The sequence below is a fragment of the Ursus maritimus genome, unplaced genomic scaffold, assembly GCF_017311325.1.
Source record: "Ursus maritimus isolate PB19 unplaced genomic scaffold, ASM1731132v1 scaffold_3, whole genome shotgun sequence".
NCBI lineage: Eukaryota > Metazoa > Chordata > Mammalia > Carnivora > Ursidae > Ursus > Ursus maritimus.
In genome coordinates, this window is record NW_024425563.1 from 43,059,307 (window position 1) to 43,076,637 (window position 17,331).

Here is a 17,331-nt window from a genome sequence, read left to right on the forward strand (position 1 = left end):
TTTAGTTGTTAGGAGATGAACTTACCAGTTAAGGTATTTCTAAGGGAGCTACAGAAGTGATATTCCAAAACAGCAACAGTTGCCAAAACTCAACAGGAAAATGGTGTAAGTACTGCTAGTCATCATATCCCTGGCATCTAGCATCTGACACAAAGTAGATACAGGTAAATATTTGTTAAGCAAATTAATGGATTAATGAATGAAGAAAGGGAATGTAGGAATAAGTGCCTATTTACTTTTCTCATCCTTTGAAAAATCGTTGTAAAATAAATAAATATTTAGATAACCATTATTCTGTTGACACCTTTAAAGTCCAGTTAAGTTAAAAGAATCAGTGTATGAAAGTTAGTTGCATTGCAGGTTATCTGTGCTATTTAAATACGGCTTTTTAAAATTAAGTGTATTGTAGCATCTTTCATTCATGGAGAAAATTTTAATGTTAACATTTCTTTCCCATACACTTCCATATGTATCTTTCAGTCTTAGGAAAACATTTTAGCCTTTTTCTGATTTTCTAATTTTTGTTTATTATTCAGAGAGACAGCATAGGACTTGAGATACTCAACTGGTCATATGCTCTAGGAGCAGAGCGATAAGGTCTAGGGAATTTTCCATAATCATGTCTGTGGTTCACATGAAATATATTAATATTGGTGGTAACATACCCAGAATAACAGCATAAAAAGTGAATAAAGGTTACTGGGTACAAACCAGTATAGAACCTTGATTTGAGGTTCTTACTATCTTTTTATACTGTGGAGCTATTACATACCCTCTAATCTTCTTCCCCCCAGTATTCTTGTACACATGCTCTAAGAGCACTTACTGTGCATTTGTCTCTGATCAGTTTCATTCTCTGATAGGGTAGAAGAAAGAAACAATATTTAACATTAAATTGTTGAGCAACACTAAATCCTGAATAGACCAGCCCAGTAGCTGCCTAAACCCAGGTGTTCTAATAGGTTTTTTTGTTTGTTTGTTTTTAAGTAGGCTCCATGCCCAACATGGGTCTTGAACTCATGACCCCGAGATCAAGAGTCTTATGCTGGTGGTCTCATACTTTTTAGTAGTTGTCTTAACTCGATATAAATTTGTTGTAGAATTTATGCCAAGAACAATGAAATTATTTGGGATATAGTACCATAAAGGAACAAAGATCTTGAAGCACCTTTTCAAGTTAAATATATTTAAAATATATTTTAATAACCTGCACAAAGGTACACTTGTGGGGAATAATCATGTAATATTTGTTACCTTTCTGCTAAGATTTTTTTAAATGTAAACATAAATATCACCTAAATCTTAAGCAGAAAGTTTTTTTGTTTGTTGGTTGGTTTTGTTTTGTTTTTTTAAGTAGGCTCCATGCCCATTGTGGAGCCCAATGCGGGGCTTGATCTCACAACCTGAACTCAAGACCTGAGCTGAACTCAAGAGTCAGATGGTTGACCAACTGAGCCACCCAGGGGCCCCTTAAGCAGAAAGATCTTATAAGAAAACTCTTTATCACAAAGTTCAGATATTCTTTTCTACTCAAGGGTTTTATTTTGATTAATGAATTCTGCTAAAAACATTTTTATAACTGTATGAAATAATATTAATTTTAAGAAGGCAGATGAAAAAATATATGAGAATGAGATAAACTATGTGCATATACAGGCATGTTTGTAATCATAGAAGTGAAAATAATGGAAAATAAATTTAAATGTTTATTTGTTTATCTTCAGGTAAAGTTCCAAGCCATGTTTATTTTCTTTTTTATATTTTTTCTGTTATTTCTGTGGTAACCATGCATGATTTTTATAATTAGAAGAATTACCCTTTCTGATAATATATTACAAATATAATTTTGTTTTAATCTTCGAGATGGAAACTATTGATGTGCTTCAAAAAATTTTATGTGTATAAATGGTAATTTGCTATGATGATTTATTTTTTTAAAAATAATGCCTCAACATTTTTACATCTTAAAATAATATAAGCTTCTGCTTGGTATCAAAAACACCTGGGGAGGGGCACCTGGGTGGCTCAGTCGTTAAGCATCTGCCTTTCGGCTCAGGGCGTGATCCCGGAGTTCTGGGACCGAGCCCCACATCAGGCTTCTCTGCTAGGAGCCTGCTTCTTCCTCTCCCACTCCCTCTGCTTGTGTTCCCTCTCTCGCTGGCTGTCTCTGTCAAATAAATAAATAAAATCTTTAAAAAAGAAAAAAACACCTGGGGAAAGAGGAATTAAAAATAGTTAATTAACTTCCTTTTATTTTTTAGATGCCTGAATTCCAGAGAAGTTCAGTTCGAATCAAGAACCCTGCAAGAGTAGAAGAAATTATCTGTGGTCTTATTAAGGGAGGAGCTCCCAAACTTCAGGTGAATAATTATCAAGAAGTCTTTATTATTAAGTCTTTATTTTCAATGTTCAGGCGGACTCATCTCATGTTTTGCCCAAAGCTGAGTAATACTAAGTTCTAAGCTAACTAATGCTGTGCATAAATATTAAGCCATTTTAAGAGTAATATTCAAATTTGGGGCACCTGGGTGGCTCAGTCAGTTGAGCATCCAACTTTTGATCTCAGCTCAGGTGTTAATCTCAGGGTCTTAAGTTCAAGCCCCACACTGGGGATATGTTTTTTATTATGGTAAAAAACATGTAATATGAAATCTGTTCTCTTAATAAATGTTTAAGTGTACAGTACAGTGTTGTTAACTCTGTGTGAATTGTTACACAGCAGATCTCTAGAATTTCCTCATCCTGCATGACTGAAACTCTATACCCATAGAAGAGCAACCCCGCATTTCCTTCCTCACCCACCCCCAGGCACTGACCACCACCATTCTATTTTCCACTTCTATGAGTCTGACCAATTTAAATACCTCACACAAGTGGACTCATGCAGAATTTGTCCATCTCTAAGTGGCTTATTTCACTTAGCATAATGTACCCTCAAGGTTCATCCATGTTGTATTTTATGACAGGATGTCCTTTTTAATTGAGAGCTTCATACAGTTTAATTGCCTCCACTGCATTTTTGTACATTGACCAGGTGGGTTGAAATTGTGCAACATTTTATCTCTATCAAGAACAGTAGCCCAGTCACCTGCAATTGCAGATTTTTATACCAATTAATCAGATTTTATTTGGTGACAATGTTAGGGCACTTCACTGCATAGTTAAGGTGATTCCCAGGACTTAACCACAAGGCGCTAGCTTCAGTGCCATAGCCTGGCCACCAAATAAAATCTGGTTAATCATTACAGGAATTTGCAGTTGGAGGAGATAGGGCTGCTGTTCCCAATAGAGAGCTACATTAGAAAACAGAATGAAGAGAGAATAAACTATGAGGGCCCGAGTGGGGCGGGGGAGGGGGGGAGGGGGTGGTTGTCAGGGACTGAGCAAGGTCCCATACCTCTAGGAAGGGTGCAGTACGTGTCTGCCTTCTGTGGCTGTATGTTCCATAATGCCTTTCCCCCTTTCTTTACAGATAATAACAGACTTTGATATGACACTGAGTAGATTTTCCTATGAAGGGAAAAGATGCCCAACATGTCATTGTAAGTGTGGCATTTGTAAACAAATTCGTGAAAGTAATTCTTATTTGAAGATCCTTTCTTACCTATATGATCTATGAGATTGGCTGGGGTTTTTTTCTTCTTTTTGGACATTGAAAGTAAGAAGTCCTGCCTTTTTCTTCTTAGATTTTGAGGATTTGTTTTTTTCCCATGTTATATAAATGGCTATTTTCAAGTGTGGTTTTGGTTGCAAGAGGAATGAAGACTTCTGAAAATTTTCTCCAAATGCGATCTGTTCATTATTTATTCAAGAAACATTTACATGGATTTTAAACTTTGGACTGACCTAAGGAAATAGCATTTATCAACCACTCTGGTTTTCTAAGAACATTACTGAATTTTTTTGTTGTTGATACATAAATTAAGTAAAAGAGTGATTAAATAAATATCCAGTTAAAATTTGTTGGTAGAATAATACACCTTTTTTATTTTCCAAACTTGGCAGTGAGTTTTAAAAGAGTAAGAGTTTACTCTTCCACCTGAGAAGGAAGCAGTGATATAAGGCCTCTCGTTTACTGGAGGTGCATGTGGAATTTGAGAATTCATTTTGATAATTTATATTAAAACCACTAGAAATTATACCCTTTGGCCCAGTAATTCTTTTTTTTTTTTTTTTTCAGAATTACTCAGTTGTTCTTTATTTCTTAATTTTTTTTCAATAAGGAGTCCAAGTGATTCTCATGCCGTGGCTTACAGCACTTTCTCAGAACCTCTCCTGTAATCATATAGCATACCTTCAGGAAAATGAAAAACAACTCTAAGAAATACACTTTCCGTGGGGATTTCCTCCTCTTCCCTCGCCCAACACTAAAAAATAGGACAGAATTAAATAAAGACTAATGAGGAAGACAGCAAGCTTGGCCCAGTAATTCTTTGGAGAATTTCTAATGAAGTACTCCCAAATGTAGGAAGAAAGCTTTCAATCCAAAGTTTAGATTTTAAACCATTAGATTCTCTAGCAATGCTATGTGTATTATAGCACTAAGGCCAAAAGTTGTAATGACCATGCTAGTGGACTTGGCATTTAAACTTAAAAGTAGTAAGTTATTTAAAGTAGTGATAGCATCAATCAGAGTATTTCTTTTAATGCTAGTTTACTTTCACTCCTCAGATGTCATTGACAACAGTAAGCTGGTTACAGATGAATGTCGAAAAAAGGTAAACACTAACGGTAATCCAGAGTTACTCAAAGACTTCTTTTTGCCTGAGAATTTCTTTAGGTTCGTTCACACAAACAGTGGATATAAAGTACTAACCATACCTAGGACATAGTAAACACTGAATGTTAGTTTTCTTGTGTGGGTTATACACTCTCAGCATTATTTTAAAGAAAAAATTAACTTTTTAACAAAAACAACAAAATTTACATAAAAAAGTTTTAATTGATTATTAAAATATTCTGGTGTTCTTACATTAGCTGTACATTAGAACAAAAGTACTTTGGTTTTGTGTAGGTTTGGCTCCTTTAAATTGACCAGGAAATTGCCTCAGTTCTCTGCTTTCCTTGAGTATGTGTCTATCCGTGTCTGTGTTAACAACATAGGACTCCAAAGATGAACCAAATTTAATACTTTTTTTTATATGAGAACGAAAGGGGTTTTTGTAGTAATAATTTGATTATTAGTCAGTTTCACAGAATTGCTGACCTGAAAGTACTTTGTTACATATAAACTAGATCAACAAAGATCTCTTCAGTTGATACATGCATTAGCCAGGTACTCATGATTTAATCTTTAACAGCAGTTTATGGAAACCATTTGTTTATATCGTTTTGCTTTCTTTAAAACTCAGCAGCTTGATGAAACCTCTGTCATCCTCATAATTAAGTTATTCATTTATTTCTAGTTACTGCAACTAAAGGAAAAATATTATGCTATTGAAATTGACCCTGGTCTTACCATGGAAGAGAAGTACCCCTATATGGTAGAATGGTAAGTGTGTATCAGGCAATGGGAGGGTTAAAAATATAATAAAATAACATTGCAGTTATAACTAATGGCTTATTTTCCCCCTGTACTGTATATAATAGATTCATAAACTATCCAGTGAGTTAGAGCAGTGATTAAATATAACAGAATGAACTATAATTTTCTAATCACTCTAACAGTCTAGAACTTGTTTTATTCTGTTTTTTTAAGATGAAGATCAGTGAGGATAAATTTAGAATTGTGCGCTCAAGCCTTAAATTAAAAACAAGGATTTTTTTAAAGTATATGGACAAAATGTGGCTGAATGTGTAAAGAAAAAGAATTGGGGTTTAAATTGCCTCTGAACTGAGCTGGAGCCAGCAGGTTGACATGTTGCTGAGAAATGGACCCCTGGTGTTGGTTGCATTAATGGAAATACACCCTTCCGAGCAAACCACACTGAGCATTGTGTTGAGTCCAGAGAGAATGCTGCTATTAAGAGAAAGTTGACAAGCATAGAGTGTGTCAGAGGAGGCCACTAAGAAAATCACAGGAACTGGAGCCATCCCATTTGGGGAACATTTCACAGAATAGAGAAAGCTGTGATTTGAGAAGCAGCAGCTGTGGTTTTGGAATCTTAAGAGACCAGGAGTGATGTTATTTATCTTCATTATCCTATGACCTAACCTGAAGAGCTTGCACATTTAATTAATGTTTATGTACAAAATGTTGAAAAGTTGGACCTGGGCCACATACCTGTGGAAGCAGAACTGAAGTCAGACTTGGAAGTTTTAAGAAGATTGATTTCAGCGTGATGAAGGAGAGGACAGTCTAGTAATTAGAATTTTCTAGCAATAATATAAGCTTCCCTGACAGAACGAGCTCACAAACATGATAGGAGCTGACCTAGAGTGGAGGGTCACTTAGGAGGGTCACAGGACTTCTGCGTATCAGGTAGAGAGGTTCTAAAGGTCTGTGACTGAGATGTGGTGATTATAGGTACTTTGATTAATCATAAAGCATCATAACGAGGATTTTCTCTCTTGCACACTAGGTAGCACCTTCAGTACTTAGGTATTTCACGACAATTTAGACTACACGCAGGTGAAACAAATGGCTTTGCTGTAATTCTTCTTGTAATCAGAGAAGTGATTATGCCTCCCGAGGTTGGATTCAGGTCTTACCTGTAGACTGAGGAAAGGTTTACGCATAGTATCCTTTCATTATCTTATTAGCACATTTAAACTAGGAGGCTTGGGAGAGAACTGGGCAATGCATGTAAGAACATGTTCTACTACATTTTGAGACATTAGGATATACATTCATTAGTGATGAACTTAAATTTCTAAAATTTAAGTCCAAATTATGATGAATGAAATACTGCATTATTTATTACTGAAGAATGCTTTTTAATGAAGATGATAGTTTTAATTTGTTTTAATTGATATTCTTTTTCTTTGATCATTGACTCCAGGTATACTAAATCACATGGTTTGCTTGTTGAACAAGCTTTACCAAAAGCTAAACTTAAAGAAATTGTGGCAGAATCTGATGTTATGCTCAAGTAAGTTTCTTGGGTGTTTTTGCTGTTAATTGTCTACAGACTTATATATGTATTCAAGTGTGTGTTTTTATTAAAATAATCTATAACTATATGCATATAAAGACCGAGCCAAAATCTGCCAGCTATCACGGAATAGGGTGAGGTAAGGAATTTAGAATGACATGTTAGATCTTGGTATAGGGAATAGAGCCTTGGGAGATTTAAGTTCTTTCTTTTCTTTTCTTTTCTTTTCTTTTCTTTTCTTTTCTTTTCTTTTCTTTTCTTTTCTTTCTTTTTTTAGGTAGGTGCCACACCCAGCATGGAGCCCAACTGGGGGTTTGAACTATCTTGACCTGAGCTGAGATCTCGAGTCAGAAGCTCAACCGACTGAGCCACCCACACACCCTGAGATTTACGTTCTAATGTACATTTCCTTTCTCCACCTTAAAAATTTCAAGAGTAGGGGAGCACGGCTTGCTCAATCTGAAGAGCATGTGACTCGATCTCAGGGTCATGTTCATGGTCGAGCCCCATGTTGGGTGTAGAGAATACTTAAATAAATAGTACTTTTAAAAAAATTCAGGACTAAGAAATTTATGAAACCAGGACCATTTTGAAATTTTTAAGAGAATACTTCTGAAAAGACATGAAATATAAAAGGAATGTTTATAAATCAAGTTAAAAAAAATTCTTGCTCAAAGTTTATAAAGTTACATGAATCTACTTTCTGAATTCTCAAACTTGCTTAAAAACTATCTCTAGGAAAGCAAATAATAAAAATACTTGTAATACATGAATGATAAGATAAACATTTTTAAGCTTCTTTTCAGTATGGTTTACCACCTCTAACAATTTTGAACTCATTAGGTGAATAAGATGATGCCATTTCTTTTCTTTTCTTTTCTTTTTTTTTTTTTTTTTTCTTGATGATGCTACATTTTAAAGTGATCTACCTCTAAGGAGGAAAGCATTAATGTCAGAGTGTGAGGACAGGTAGTTTAAGTATTTCATTCGTTTGTAGGCAGCTTAACTTGTAGCCCAGGAAGAGCAAAAAGGGAAGAACCTTGGATTAATAAGATAAGAACATGACTGACAGCTGTTAAACCTTAGGTAGGAGAGTTGCCAGATGTAAAGAGAATGCCCCTCAGTTCCTGCCCCACCTCCCGCTCCGGTTTTCTAAGAGGAAGTAGTTGACCAGGATGACCAGCAGGAGGTGCTCCAGCTCACCCTAAATGGGTTTTCCAGGGTGAGGTTTTTCAAGATGTGGTTAACTATTTGCTGTTAAATGGTATAGATTGTGAACTGTAGGCTTATATCCATATTTAATTTGAGTCTAAAAGCATCTAATTTGTACTATTAGAATTTATTAAAAGGAACGCAAAGAGTTAATTAACTGTTGTTTGAAAAACTTGTACTAGTGTTGTCATAGACATCAATAACCGCGCTCTTGGACAGTATTCTGAAAAGGCATGAATGAGCCATGGAATTAGGTAGAAATGTTTTGCTTTTTTCATTTCTAAGTTAAAAGGACATATATCTTGCTCTTTAACAATCAGTTCCTACCTCCATCTTGCAGGGAAGGGTATGAGAATTTCTTTGATAAGCTCCAGGAATACGGTATCCCTGTGTTCATATTTTCGGCTGGTATTGGTGATATACTAGAAGAGGTAATCCACCAAGCTGGCGTTTATCACCCAAACATCACAGTAGTGTCCAACTTCATGGATTTTGATGACAATGTAAGTACAGCAAATCATTCTTCATAATTACTTTTAAAATCTGAATATATTTTAATCATATAAATGCAGTTGTTTTTTATTGAATGTGTATTCATTAAATTAGGTCACTCAATAGGCCTACTATAGGACTCATCATCTCCCAGTGTTATATCATATTCATGTTTTAAAAATAATATACCTTTCTAAAACTTGTTTCCCAAGCTACAGACTAATATTAAAATTAGGGAAAGTTCTTTTAATGTAATTTAATGCAGCAACTCTGAAGATTCAGTATCCATAGGTGGAAAAAAAGAAGTGAATTAGAACTGTCATTATTTGAACAAACTCTTCTAATTGTCAAAACAGTACATTGTGATATATAGAAAATGGGACCTCCAGTTAGGAAACAAATGAAAAGTAAAAATTGGATTTTCAGCTCATTGTGTTTGACATTTAAAGTAGTCTCTAGAAAACCATTAACTTTTCAGAGTCCTTCTTACATATCATGAATGTGAAAATAGAATAAACAGAATTTGCAGTTTGAAACCTATTGTTTCAAAGGATTTATATTTTTATAGGGAGTGCTGAAAGGATTTAAAGGCGAACTAATTCATGTATTTAACAAACATGATGGTGCCTTGAAGAACACAGAATATTTCAATCGACTAAAAGACAATAGCAACATCATTCTTCTGGGAGATTCTCAAGGGGACATAAGAATGGCAGATGGAGTGGCCAACGTTGAACACATCCTGAAAATTGGATATCTAAATGATAGAGTAAGTATATAGATCTGTCATTTAATTTTCTTGTAAGAAAAATAAGGATGGAACTTAATGGGCAGTTGTTACTATAAACATGTGAGAAAGTAGTTAGAGACATTTTGATTGCTCTTTATCCCTATACTTTGGTGTGGTTAAGGGAGTTGGGATACATATGTCTGCCATCGGTATTGGGGTGGCTCCTCTGGCCTCTCCCCACTAAAAACCTGTAGCACTCCCTAGTCATGAGAGTCAGAAATGTCCCCAGTGTTGCCAGGTGTTGCTTGGGCATAGTCTCCCCAATTAAGAACCACTGGACTAGAAAGAAATGATTTCGGAAGTAAAGCCATCATGTGGGATAATTTCTATGTCCATGAGTCTTCAAAGCTTGAAAGTATTTCTTCATTTCAAAGGTTTTATGAAAGTAAATTTAATTTGCTACATTTTGCCCAAAAGATTGGACCTAACAGAGATTCACACTGAAACTATTTGCTTCTCCTTCCTGCGTATCCATTTAATTTTTCTGTTGTTTCTGTTGTAGGTGGATGAGCTTTTAGAAAAGTACATGGACTCTTACGACATTGTTCTAGTAAAAGACGAATCATTGGATGTAGCCAACTCTATCTTACAGAAGATTCTATAAACAAGCATTCTTCAAGAAGACCTCTCTCCTGTGGGTGCAATTGATGCGAACTGCTCACCTGTTCATCTTGCTGAAAGACTTCTATTTATAATGCATTCTTGCTTTTGAAGTTTTCTTCTCTCCATTACTGAGGTATTTTTGGACATATTGAATTCATCGACTGGAAGCTCCTTTTTTCCCCCCACCTCTCTCAACACACTCCTCAACTCTATTTTTTAACAGATTGAAAAAGAAAATTGTAAAGCCAAAATTTGAAAAATAACTCCCTACATTTCCAGAGTGAATTTTTTAGTGTAATGTTATCATGAGGTTTTTGAGGAAACTTTTTACTCTGTGAAAGTTTGTGTAAGTTTAAAAAGAAGTTTTATGAAACGGTGAAATAATGTGCATGATTTTAAATGTTGCCATTTTTGTAATTGAGGTGAATTATGCTGATGATACCACCATCACCTGAATTGTGTTATGATTGGTTATTCTGTTTTGTGAAAGTCAGTATTTACCAGAAAATATTGGCACTCAGTGTTTGAAAAAACCATTGGTATCCACATGTCACTAATCATTACAAAATGTTCTGTATTGAAGCACTGATAATACACATGAAATGAAAAGCCTTTTTAAATTGTACTGTCAAGATAATTATTATTCATTTTTTCAACAATATCTATTAAGCACCTGCCGTGTTTTTCCTGTGTGTGTGTGTGAGAGAGAGAGAGAGAGAGGGAAAGAGGGAGAGAGAAATCCTAGTGTCATTGTCATGGTGTCTATTTAGATTGACTATTTTAAACTTACACATTATAAGTTTAAGGATAAAAAGATAGTTGCAATTTAATCAGCCCTACAGAAAATACTGGGGACTGGGAAAATTCTTTTTGCTCATTGAAGATATCAGTAAAAGAGGGCACTTTGTTGTGAGTCTAAGAGTTTCAGAAATAGCCACAGGCAGGGAACAAAGTGTAGCTGGGTCTCCTGTTAAGTAAAACTGAGTACTGCTAAATTAGGAACTGGCATTCCTCTCTGCAGTCTGACTTCCCATTCCAAATTTCTGCTGCCCCATAATTGGTTTCCACAAGGTTTAGACTTGCCATGGTGATAAATGTGACCCTGACTCTAACCATTTTCACTCCAGAGTCTACGAGCGACTAATTCCGTAATGCATCTGAGCTGTGATACAGAACATGTTTCAGCTGGTTCTGGACATCCAGTGAGGTCGGCAGTCTCTAGTCCAATTTGATGTGGCAGGTAGGCAAGGTCTTGCAGTGAAAACCTTTTCTCTGGGGCAGCCCATCCTTATCCTCTACTACTACTACTCCTTTTTATAATAAACAATGAAACAAAGTCTATAGTGGCCAAAAGTAGACTATTCCCTGCTTAAGTTGGGAATTTCTGATCTAAAGGTAGCTTTTTATCCTGTATTGCTATTACAGTTGACCATATTGACTGTTTTCCAAAGGAGCTATAATATGCTTCTACAAAGAAGCATGGTGCATGGTGTAAATGTAAAGAATACTGAAGTTATGACCTCCATTCTAGTCATGGCTCAGCCCTGTACTAAAACTATATAGGTCAGGCACCTCCCTATATAATGAAGGCCTGGGGGGTCTGCAGGCTCTCTAGCCCCTTCCAGCCACGCCCTAACTGGATTATCATGCCAGGCCCCTGCCTCTTCTACTACCTGCCTGTGACCCTATCACCTCTCACTGCCCCTGTTTCTATCGATACTTAAAACAATTGGTTCTCAAGTTCAGCTTTCAGAGCAGTTTAATGTAGCCATTAGGAAATGGGCTATAGAGTCAGACTGTCCGGATTTGAATCCTCTTTCTACCACTTAGGAGCTGTGTGACCAGGACATATTATTTAACCTGTGTCCCAGCTTGCTCATCTATAAAGTGAAGGTAATGATACATCCTCTGGATAAATTACTGTGAGGATGACATTTACTCATCGACACCAATGTGTGTTTTTAAGTTTTTATATTTGCATTTAGAATAGCTTAGCACCAGTATTCAGTATGGTTAGCTCTTTCCCATCCACGAAAGTGTAAACAGTCTGGAGGGAAGGAGGAGACCGAAAGCTCTTTCGTAGCCCTAGTGAACATTGGCAGTGTATAGTAACTACCATATCCTCTAAAGGGTCTAGCATTAGCTGTTAGGGTTTTGGGGGTTTTGTGGGTTTTTTTTTTTTTTTTTTTTTAATTTTGAGTTTTACCTTAGGAGTAAAGCAGTTTTGGGTGCTAAGATGAACGATTTTGATGAAACTGAAAAGCAAAAACAACTGTCAGAGATACTATTTTGTTCCAGAGTGATTTTGCAAGAACTCTGCATTCCATGGTGTGTTTAATAGACACCAGAGTTGATTAGGTAGATTATTAAAGGTTTTTTTAACCATACTTTAGGTTTACGGTTTTCTCTTTGGCGTACCCCATGGAAAATCAGGAAGGAAAAGATACATGGAATCTTGAATAACTTAATCCTGAAGCTTGTCCAAGGTTACCTCAAGATTCACCGATCCTGCTGTGTTTATACTTATTCTGGTATTTCAGTACGGGTTTAATAGATAAAATAAAATGTGCCCCTTAAAATAAAATGTGCCCAAGGTGTAAGGGGCACAGGACTTCAAGTCAGTCAGACCTGCATCTGAGTCTTAGATTCTCTCCAGGACATTTAGCAAGTTTCTAAATTTCCATCCTCCCTTCCTTCCTTCCTCCCTCCCTTCCTTCCTCTCTTCTTCCATCCCTCCCTCCCTCCTTCCCTCCCTTTTTTTTAGAGATTCTATTTATTTATTTGACACAGAGAGAGAGCATAAACACGGGGAGCCGCAGGCAGAGGGAGAACAGAAGCAGACTCCCCGCTCAGCAGGGAGCCGGTTGCGAGGCTCAGTCTCAGGACCCTGAGGTCATGACCTGAGCCAAAGGTAGACACTTAACCAACTGAGCCACCTGGGCGCCTCAGTTTCTAACTTTTCTAAGCCTTGTTTTCCTCATCTCTAAAGTGGGGTAGAACTCAAGGTGAGGATTGATTAAATGACCAGTCACTCGTCCAACAAATATTGAAGTCCTTACTGTGGGCTAGGTTCTAGAGAACAATAATTAATACATCCCACATGCTTCCTGCCCTCGTGTAGCTTCCATCCTAGCGGATGAGATAGAAAAAAGAAGTAAGGTATTATAAATAAGAATATAATAAGAAACCAACACAAATAACAAGGATCCTATTTTAGACAAGATAGCCAGAGAAAGCCCTGAGATCGTATTTCAGCCAAAGCCTGAAGGATAAGGAGCTAGCCATGTGAGGAATCAAGGAAGAAACACATTCCAGGGAGAGAGAGCGGCAGTGCAAAGGTCCTGAGTAAGAAAATTTAAGGTGTTCAAAGAACTGAGAACTGGTTTAACAGTATTATGAGCAAAGGGAAGAATGGAATCATGAATGGGAGGTGAGGGTGCCAGATCACACAGGGCTTTGTAAATCATGAGTTTGGTTTTACTTTCCCTGCAAAGGGGTGCCATGATCATGCTGACCTGTGGAAAATGGACTGGTGGGGCAGATAGACCCCAGCGAATCAGTTAGGGGGCTGCTGCAGAAGTCTGCACTAGAAATTACAGTAGGACGCAGAAAGAAGTGAATCATTTCAGTAGTTTAGATTTAGAAACGACAAGACTTGCTTTTGGATTAAACGTGTAGGGTGAGAGAGGAGGAAGGGTCTCGAAGATGTCTGGTTTAAACAAGTGGGGGTGGGGAAAGAAAAAAAACAGGTTTTGGTGGAGAGTGTTGGGAAGGGAGTGGGAAAGTACGTTCTCTTTTGGACATGCAAAGTTTGAGGTGCCTGTGAGGTATACGAGGGAAGATACCAAACAGACTAGAGCTCAAAAGGAGAAATTTTGGTTGGAACCATGCATTAAATGTCTCTGTTTAAATGAGATGTGAATATGGCCAGTGTAAGCTAGAAGTAATCCCCTGACCTATTAAAATTCCAACGTTAAGGACCAAGACCACACAAAATCAAACACTATTTTAATAAGCATGAAAGTTTTATATCTGCAACTAGCAATAAATAATTGGGAACAGTATTCTTAGTCTATAAAAATATGCAGATCACCAAGAAAGCCAAGGGAAAACGACTTCAAAGAAAGCAACCTTGGGGGGCACCTGGGTGGCTCAGTCGTTAACCGTTTGCCTTCGGCTTGGGGCATGATCCCAGGGTTCTGGGACCAAGCCCCACGTCGGGCTCCCTCCTCCACTGGGAGCCTGCTTCTTCCTCTCCCACTCCCACTGCCTGTGTTCCCTCTCTTGCTGTCTCTCTCTCTCTCTGTCAAATAAATAAAAAAAATCTTTTAAAAAAACAAAAAGAAAGAAAGCAACCTTGGGGTGTCTGTGTGGCTCAGTTGGTTAAGTGTCTGACTCTTGGTTTTGGCTCAGGTTATGATCTCAGGTTCGTGAGATCAAGCCCCATGTCGGGCTCTGCGCTGGGCCCAGAGTCTGCCTGAGATTCTCTCTCCCTGTCCCCCTTCCACTCATGCTCTCTCAATCTCTCTCTAAAATAAACACATACATACATACATAACATACAAAAAGAAAGCAACCTTGTTCCTAGAAACCTAAGACGTTGAAATGCAATGTATCAGTATTTACATAGAATCTTGAGGTCAGGTCAACTCTCCTGCCAAAATGAAATGGTTTTTTTCTGTCTTTTAAGTAATAATTTTGAAAGGTATTATAAATTCCTAAGTAATCAGAGATAAAAACTCACTAGGTTTTAACAAAATAATGCAGATTGCTTATGCTTGCAAGGTAGCCTAGTGGTGTTTCAAGCACACAGATCACATGCATGCTCAGATGTCATGTTCACTGAGATACTCTACTCTCCCACTGGGCATCAATGACCTACTTCATCTTTAGAACCCAAAGTTCAAAATCTGCATAAGTCATAAATTAGGTGTTCCCAGTCTACAGCCTGTGAACAGCTGTTCTATCAAGAGATCCAAGGGGGCGCCTGGGTGGCTCAGTCGTTAAGCGTCTGCCTTCGGCTCAGGGCGTGATCCTGGCGTTCTGGGATCGATCCCCACATCAGGCTCCTCCGCTAGGAGCCTGCTTCTTCCTCTCCCACTCCCCCTGCTTGTGTTCCCTCTCTTGCTGGCTGTCTCTCTGTCAAATAAATAAATAAAATCTTGGGAAAAAAAAAAAAAGAGAGATCCAAGCTGCCTCAGCAACACAGAAATTGAGTATAAAATATTAAGAAAAATGCCCTCTGGCATCTCTACCCACTATTTGGCTCCCTACTGAGTACTCACAGTCCTGCCGGTGGAGCTGTAACCCATAATCATAACGCAAATGTAAACACGTGTTGCAGCAGCAGCATTATAAGGTAAGGCCATCTGAGCAGCCGGTCCTTCCAGAGATTAAAGCCCCTGACACAGTCACAGATAACTGAATGCCCTCCTTAGCAACAGGAAGAATGGAAGCGCCCAGGGAGCACTCGACAAGAAGTCAAAGGTTTAGAATGATAAATACTACACAGTATTATTTATACGTGGCATTAAAAAAATAAGCTGAAGTCATAGAAACAGTGGTTACTGGGGGATGGGAGAACTAGAAATTGGTAAAAGGGTACAAACTTTCAGCTGTGTAAGGTCTGAGGATTTAATATGTAACATGAGGACCTGTACTGTATAGTTTTAAAATTAGCCAAGAGAGTAAAATTTAAATGTTCACACACACACACACACACAGTGAGGTGCTAGGTGGGGGAGAGATCCTTTCACAAGTAAACATTTTATTTGTTCACTATACCTCAGTAAGGCTCGGGAAGAAAAAACAAACAAAACAGGTGGTGGGCTGGAGACTCCAGAAAAGCCAGCATTTCAGTCTGAGTCTAAAGGCCAGAGGAGACCAAGATTCCAGCTCAGCAGTCAGGCAGGCAGAGTTTAAAAACAAAAACAAGCTAAGGGTTCCCTCTATGCTTGAAGCTCTGAGGCCCACAGTCCTTAATTTCCCCAGAGAAATGTGTCTTTTATTCAGCCAACCTGTCTCCACCACGGAAGAAAACAGACAGTGAAGAAATTCAATCAGGACCAAATAAAAATCTGGGGCAGAGAATAAGCACCAGGTTTTTATCTTCATGAAGATATATAAGGATAGTGAGGTGTTAACAGGTCAGATGCACTCCAAAGGGCAATTCAATTTAGCAAGATTATTAACCTATCTAGTGCACTTAAACAGAAAATTTGGAGTGACTGTGTGCTACGTAGAAGACAGGTCAAGGAACGTTAGTTACCATGACAGCAGCAGCCAGGAAAGCTATGGCAGGCATCTCCTTTGCCTTCCAAAAGCATACAGAGTCCCTGAAGTTGCTTCTGCAGAGTAAACAGTAACATTTGCTTTTAAAAAACATATATTTTCTCTATATATGTGCCAGTTATTCCCCCATTTGCTCCCACTCCAACCCCTACAATCATTCTCCACCTTTCTCTGCGCCAAAAAGCTGACCTCAGACTACCAGCCCCTAGCCTCCTCTCCCTCTGGCTTCGGATTGGGTTCAGCTAGTGGGAACCAGGGACAGGACAGAGAAGGGGGTGTCTCACTCCTCTGCTGTAGTACCAGCCACAGTTCTGGGCATAGCTGTGGCTCCCCTGCACCTTTCAGGGCTGGGGATCGAACAGCCTCCTACCAGTGCTCCCCAATGGTTGTCATGGTGCCTTGACATCCTTACTAGGTCTCTGCGCCCTGCCCCCACTTTTGTAACATCCTTTATGCCGCTTCTCTTCAGAAGTCTCATGTGAGGGTGTGTTTCCTGCCAGGGCGCTGACTGACACACCCCCTGTATATCGGTACCTCACACTCCTTCAAGTTCAGATGCAGTCCTTGAGTGTTTATCAAGGGAATTGTCAACAGATAATCGAGGTGTATTCTCATGGGATCCTCTCAGCCTTCAAATAAAAATCCACAAAACTTGATGTTATAATTCAATTTTTTATATACGAAACAATCAGTTTTCCAACATTTATTCCATTGAATGAGTGCACAGCATTTTCATGAAACTATCTCAGGGCTACATCAGTACAAAACAGTTTAAATTAGTAAAATAAAGCAGTTTCAAAAGGAAAATCATTGATTACTTCAGGGTGGATGCCACCACCACTTGGGAACAGAGGACATAAGGCAGCAAGGTGATTACTGCATAACATGGGGACAGGCTGGCAGGTAACC

At 38.0% G+C, this 17,331-nt stretch overlaps 1 protein-coding gene across 5 annotated transcripts in view; it reads left to right on the plus strand.

The window, feature by feature from the left end:
* The window catches only part of NT5C3A (5'-nucleotidase, cytosolic IIIA), a 48,198-nt gene extending 37,453 nt beyond the window's left edge, over positions 1-10,745 (plus strand). For all 5 annotated transcript variants that reach the window (XM_008686471.2, XM_008686473.2, XM_040644117.1 and 2 more), the window contains 8 exons: positions 2,262-2,360; positions 3,473-3,542; positions 4,672-4,718; positions 5,406-5,491; positions 6,942-7,031; positions 8,587-8,749; positions 9,307-9,507; positions 10,031-10,745. In XM_008686471.2, the coding sequence (XP_008684693.1) occupies positions 2,262-2,360; positions 3,473-3,542; positions 4,672-4,718; positions 5,406-5,491; positions 6,942-7,031; positions 8,587-8,749; positions 9,307-9,507; positions 10,031-10,132 (858 nt within the window). In that variant the 3' untranslated portion in view covers positions 10,133-10,745. The remainder of the gene's footprint in view (positions 1-2,261; positions 2,361-3,472; positions 3,543-4,671; positions 4,719-5,405; positions 5,492-6,941; positions 7,032-8,586; positions 8,750-9,306; positions 9,508-10,030) is intronic.
* The last annotated feature ends 6,586 nt before the right edge of the window (positions 10,746-17,331 follow it).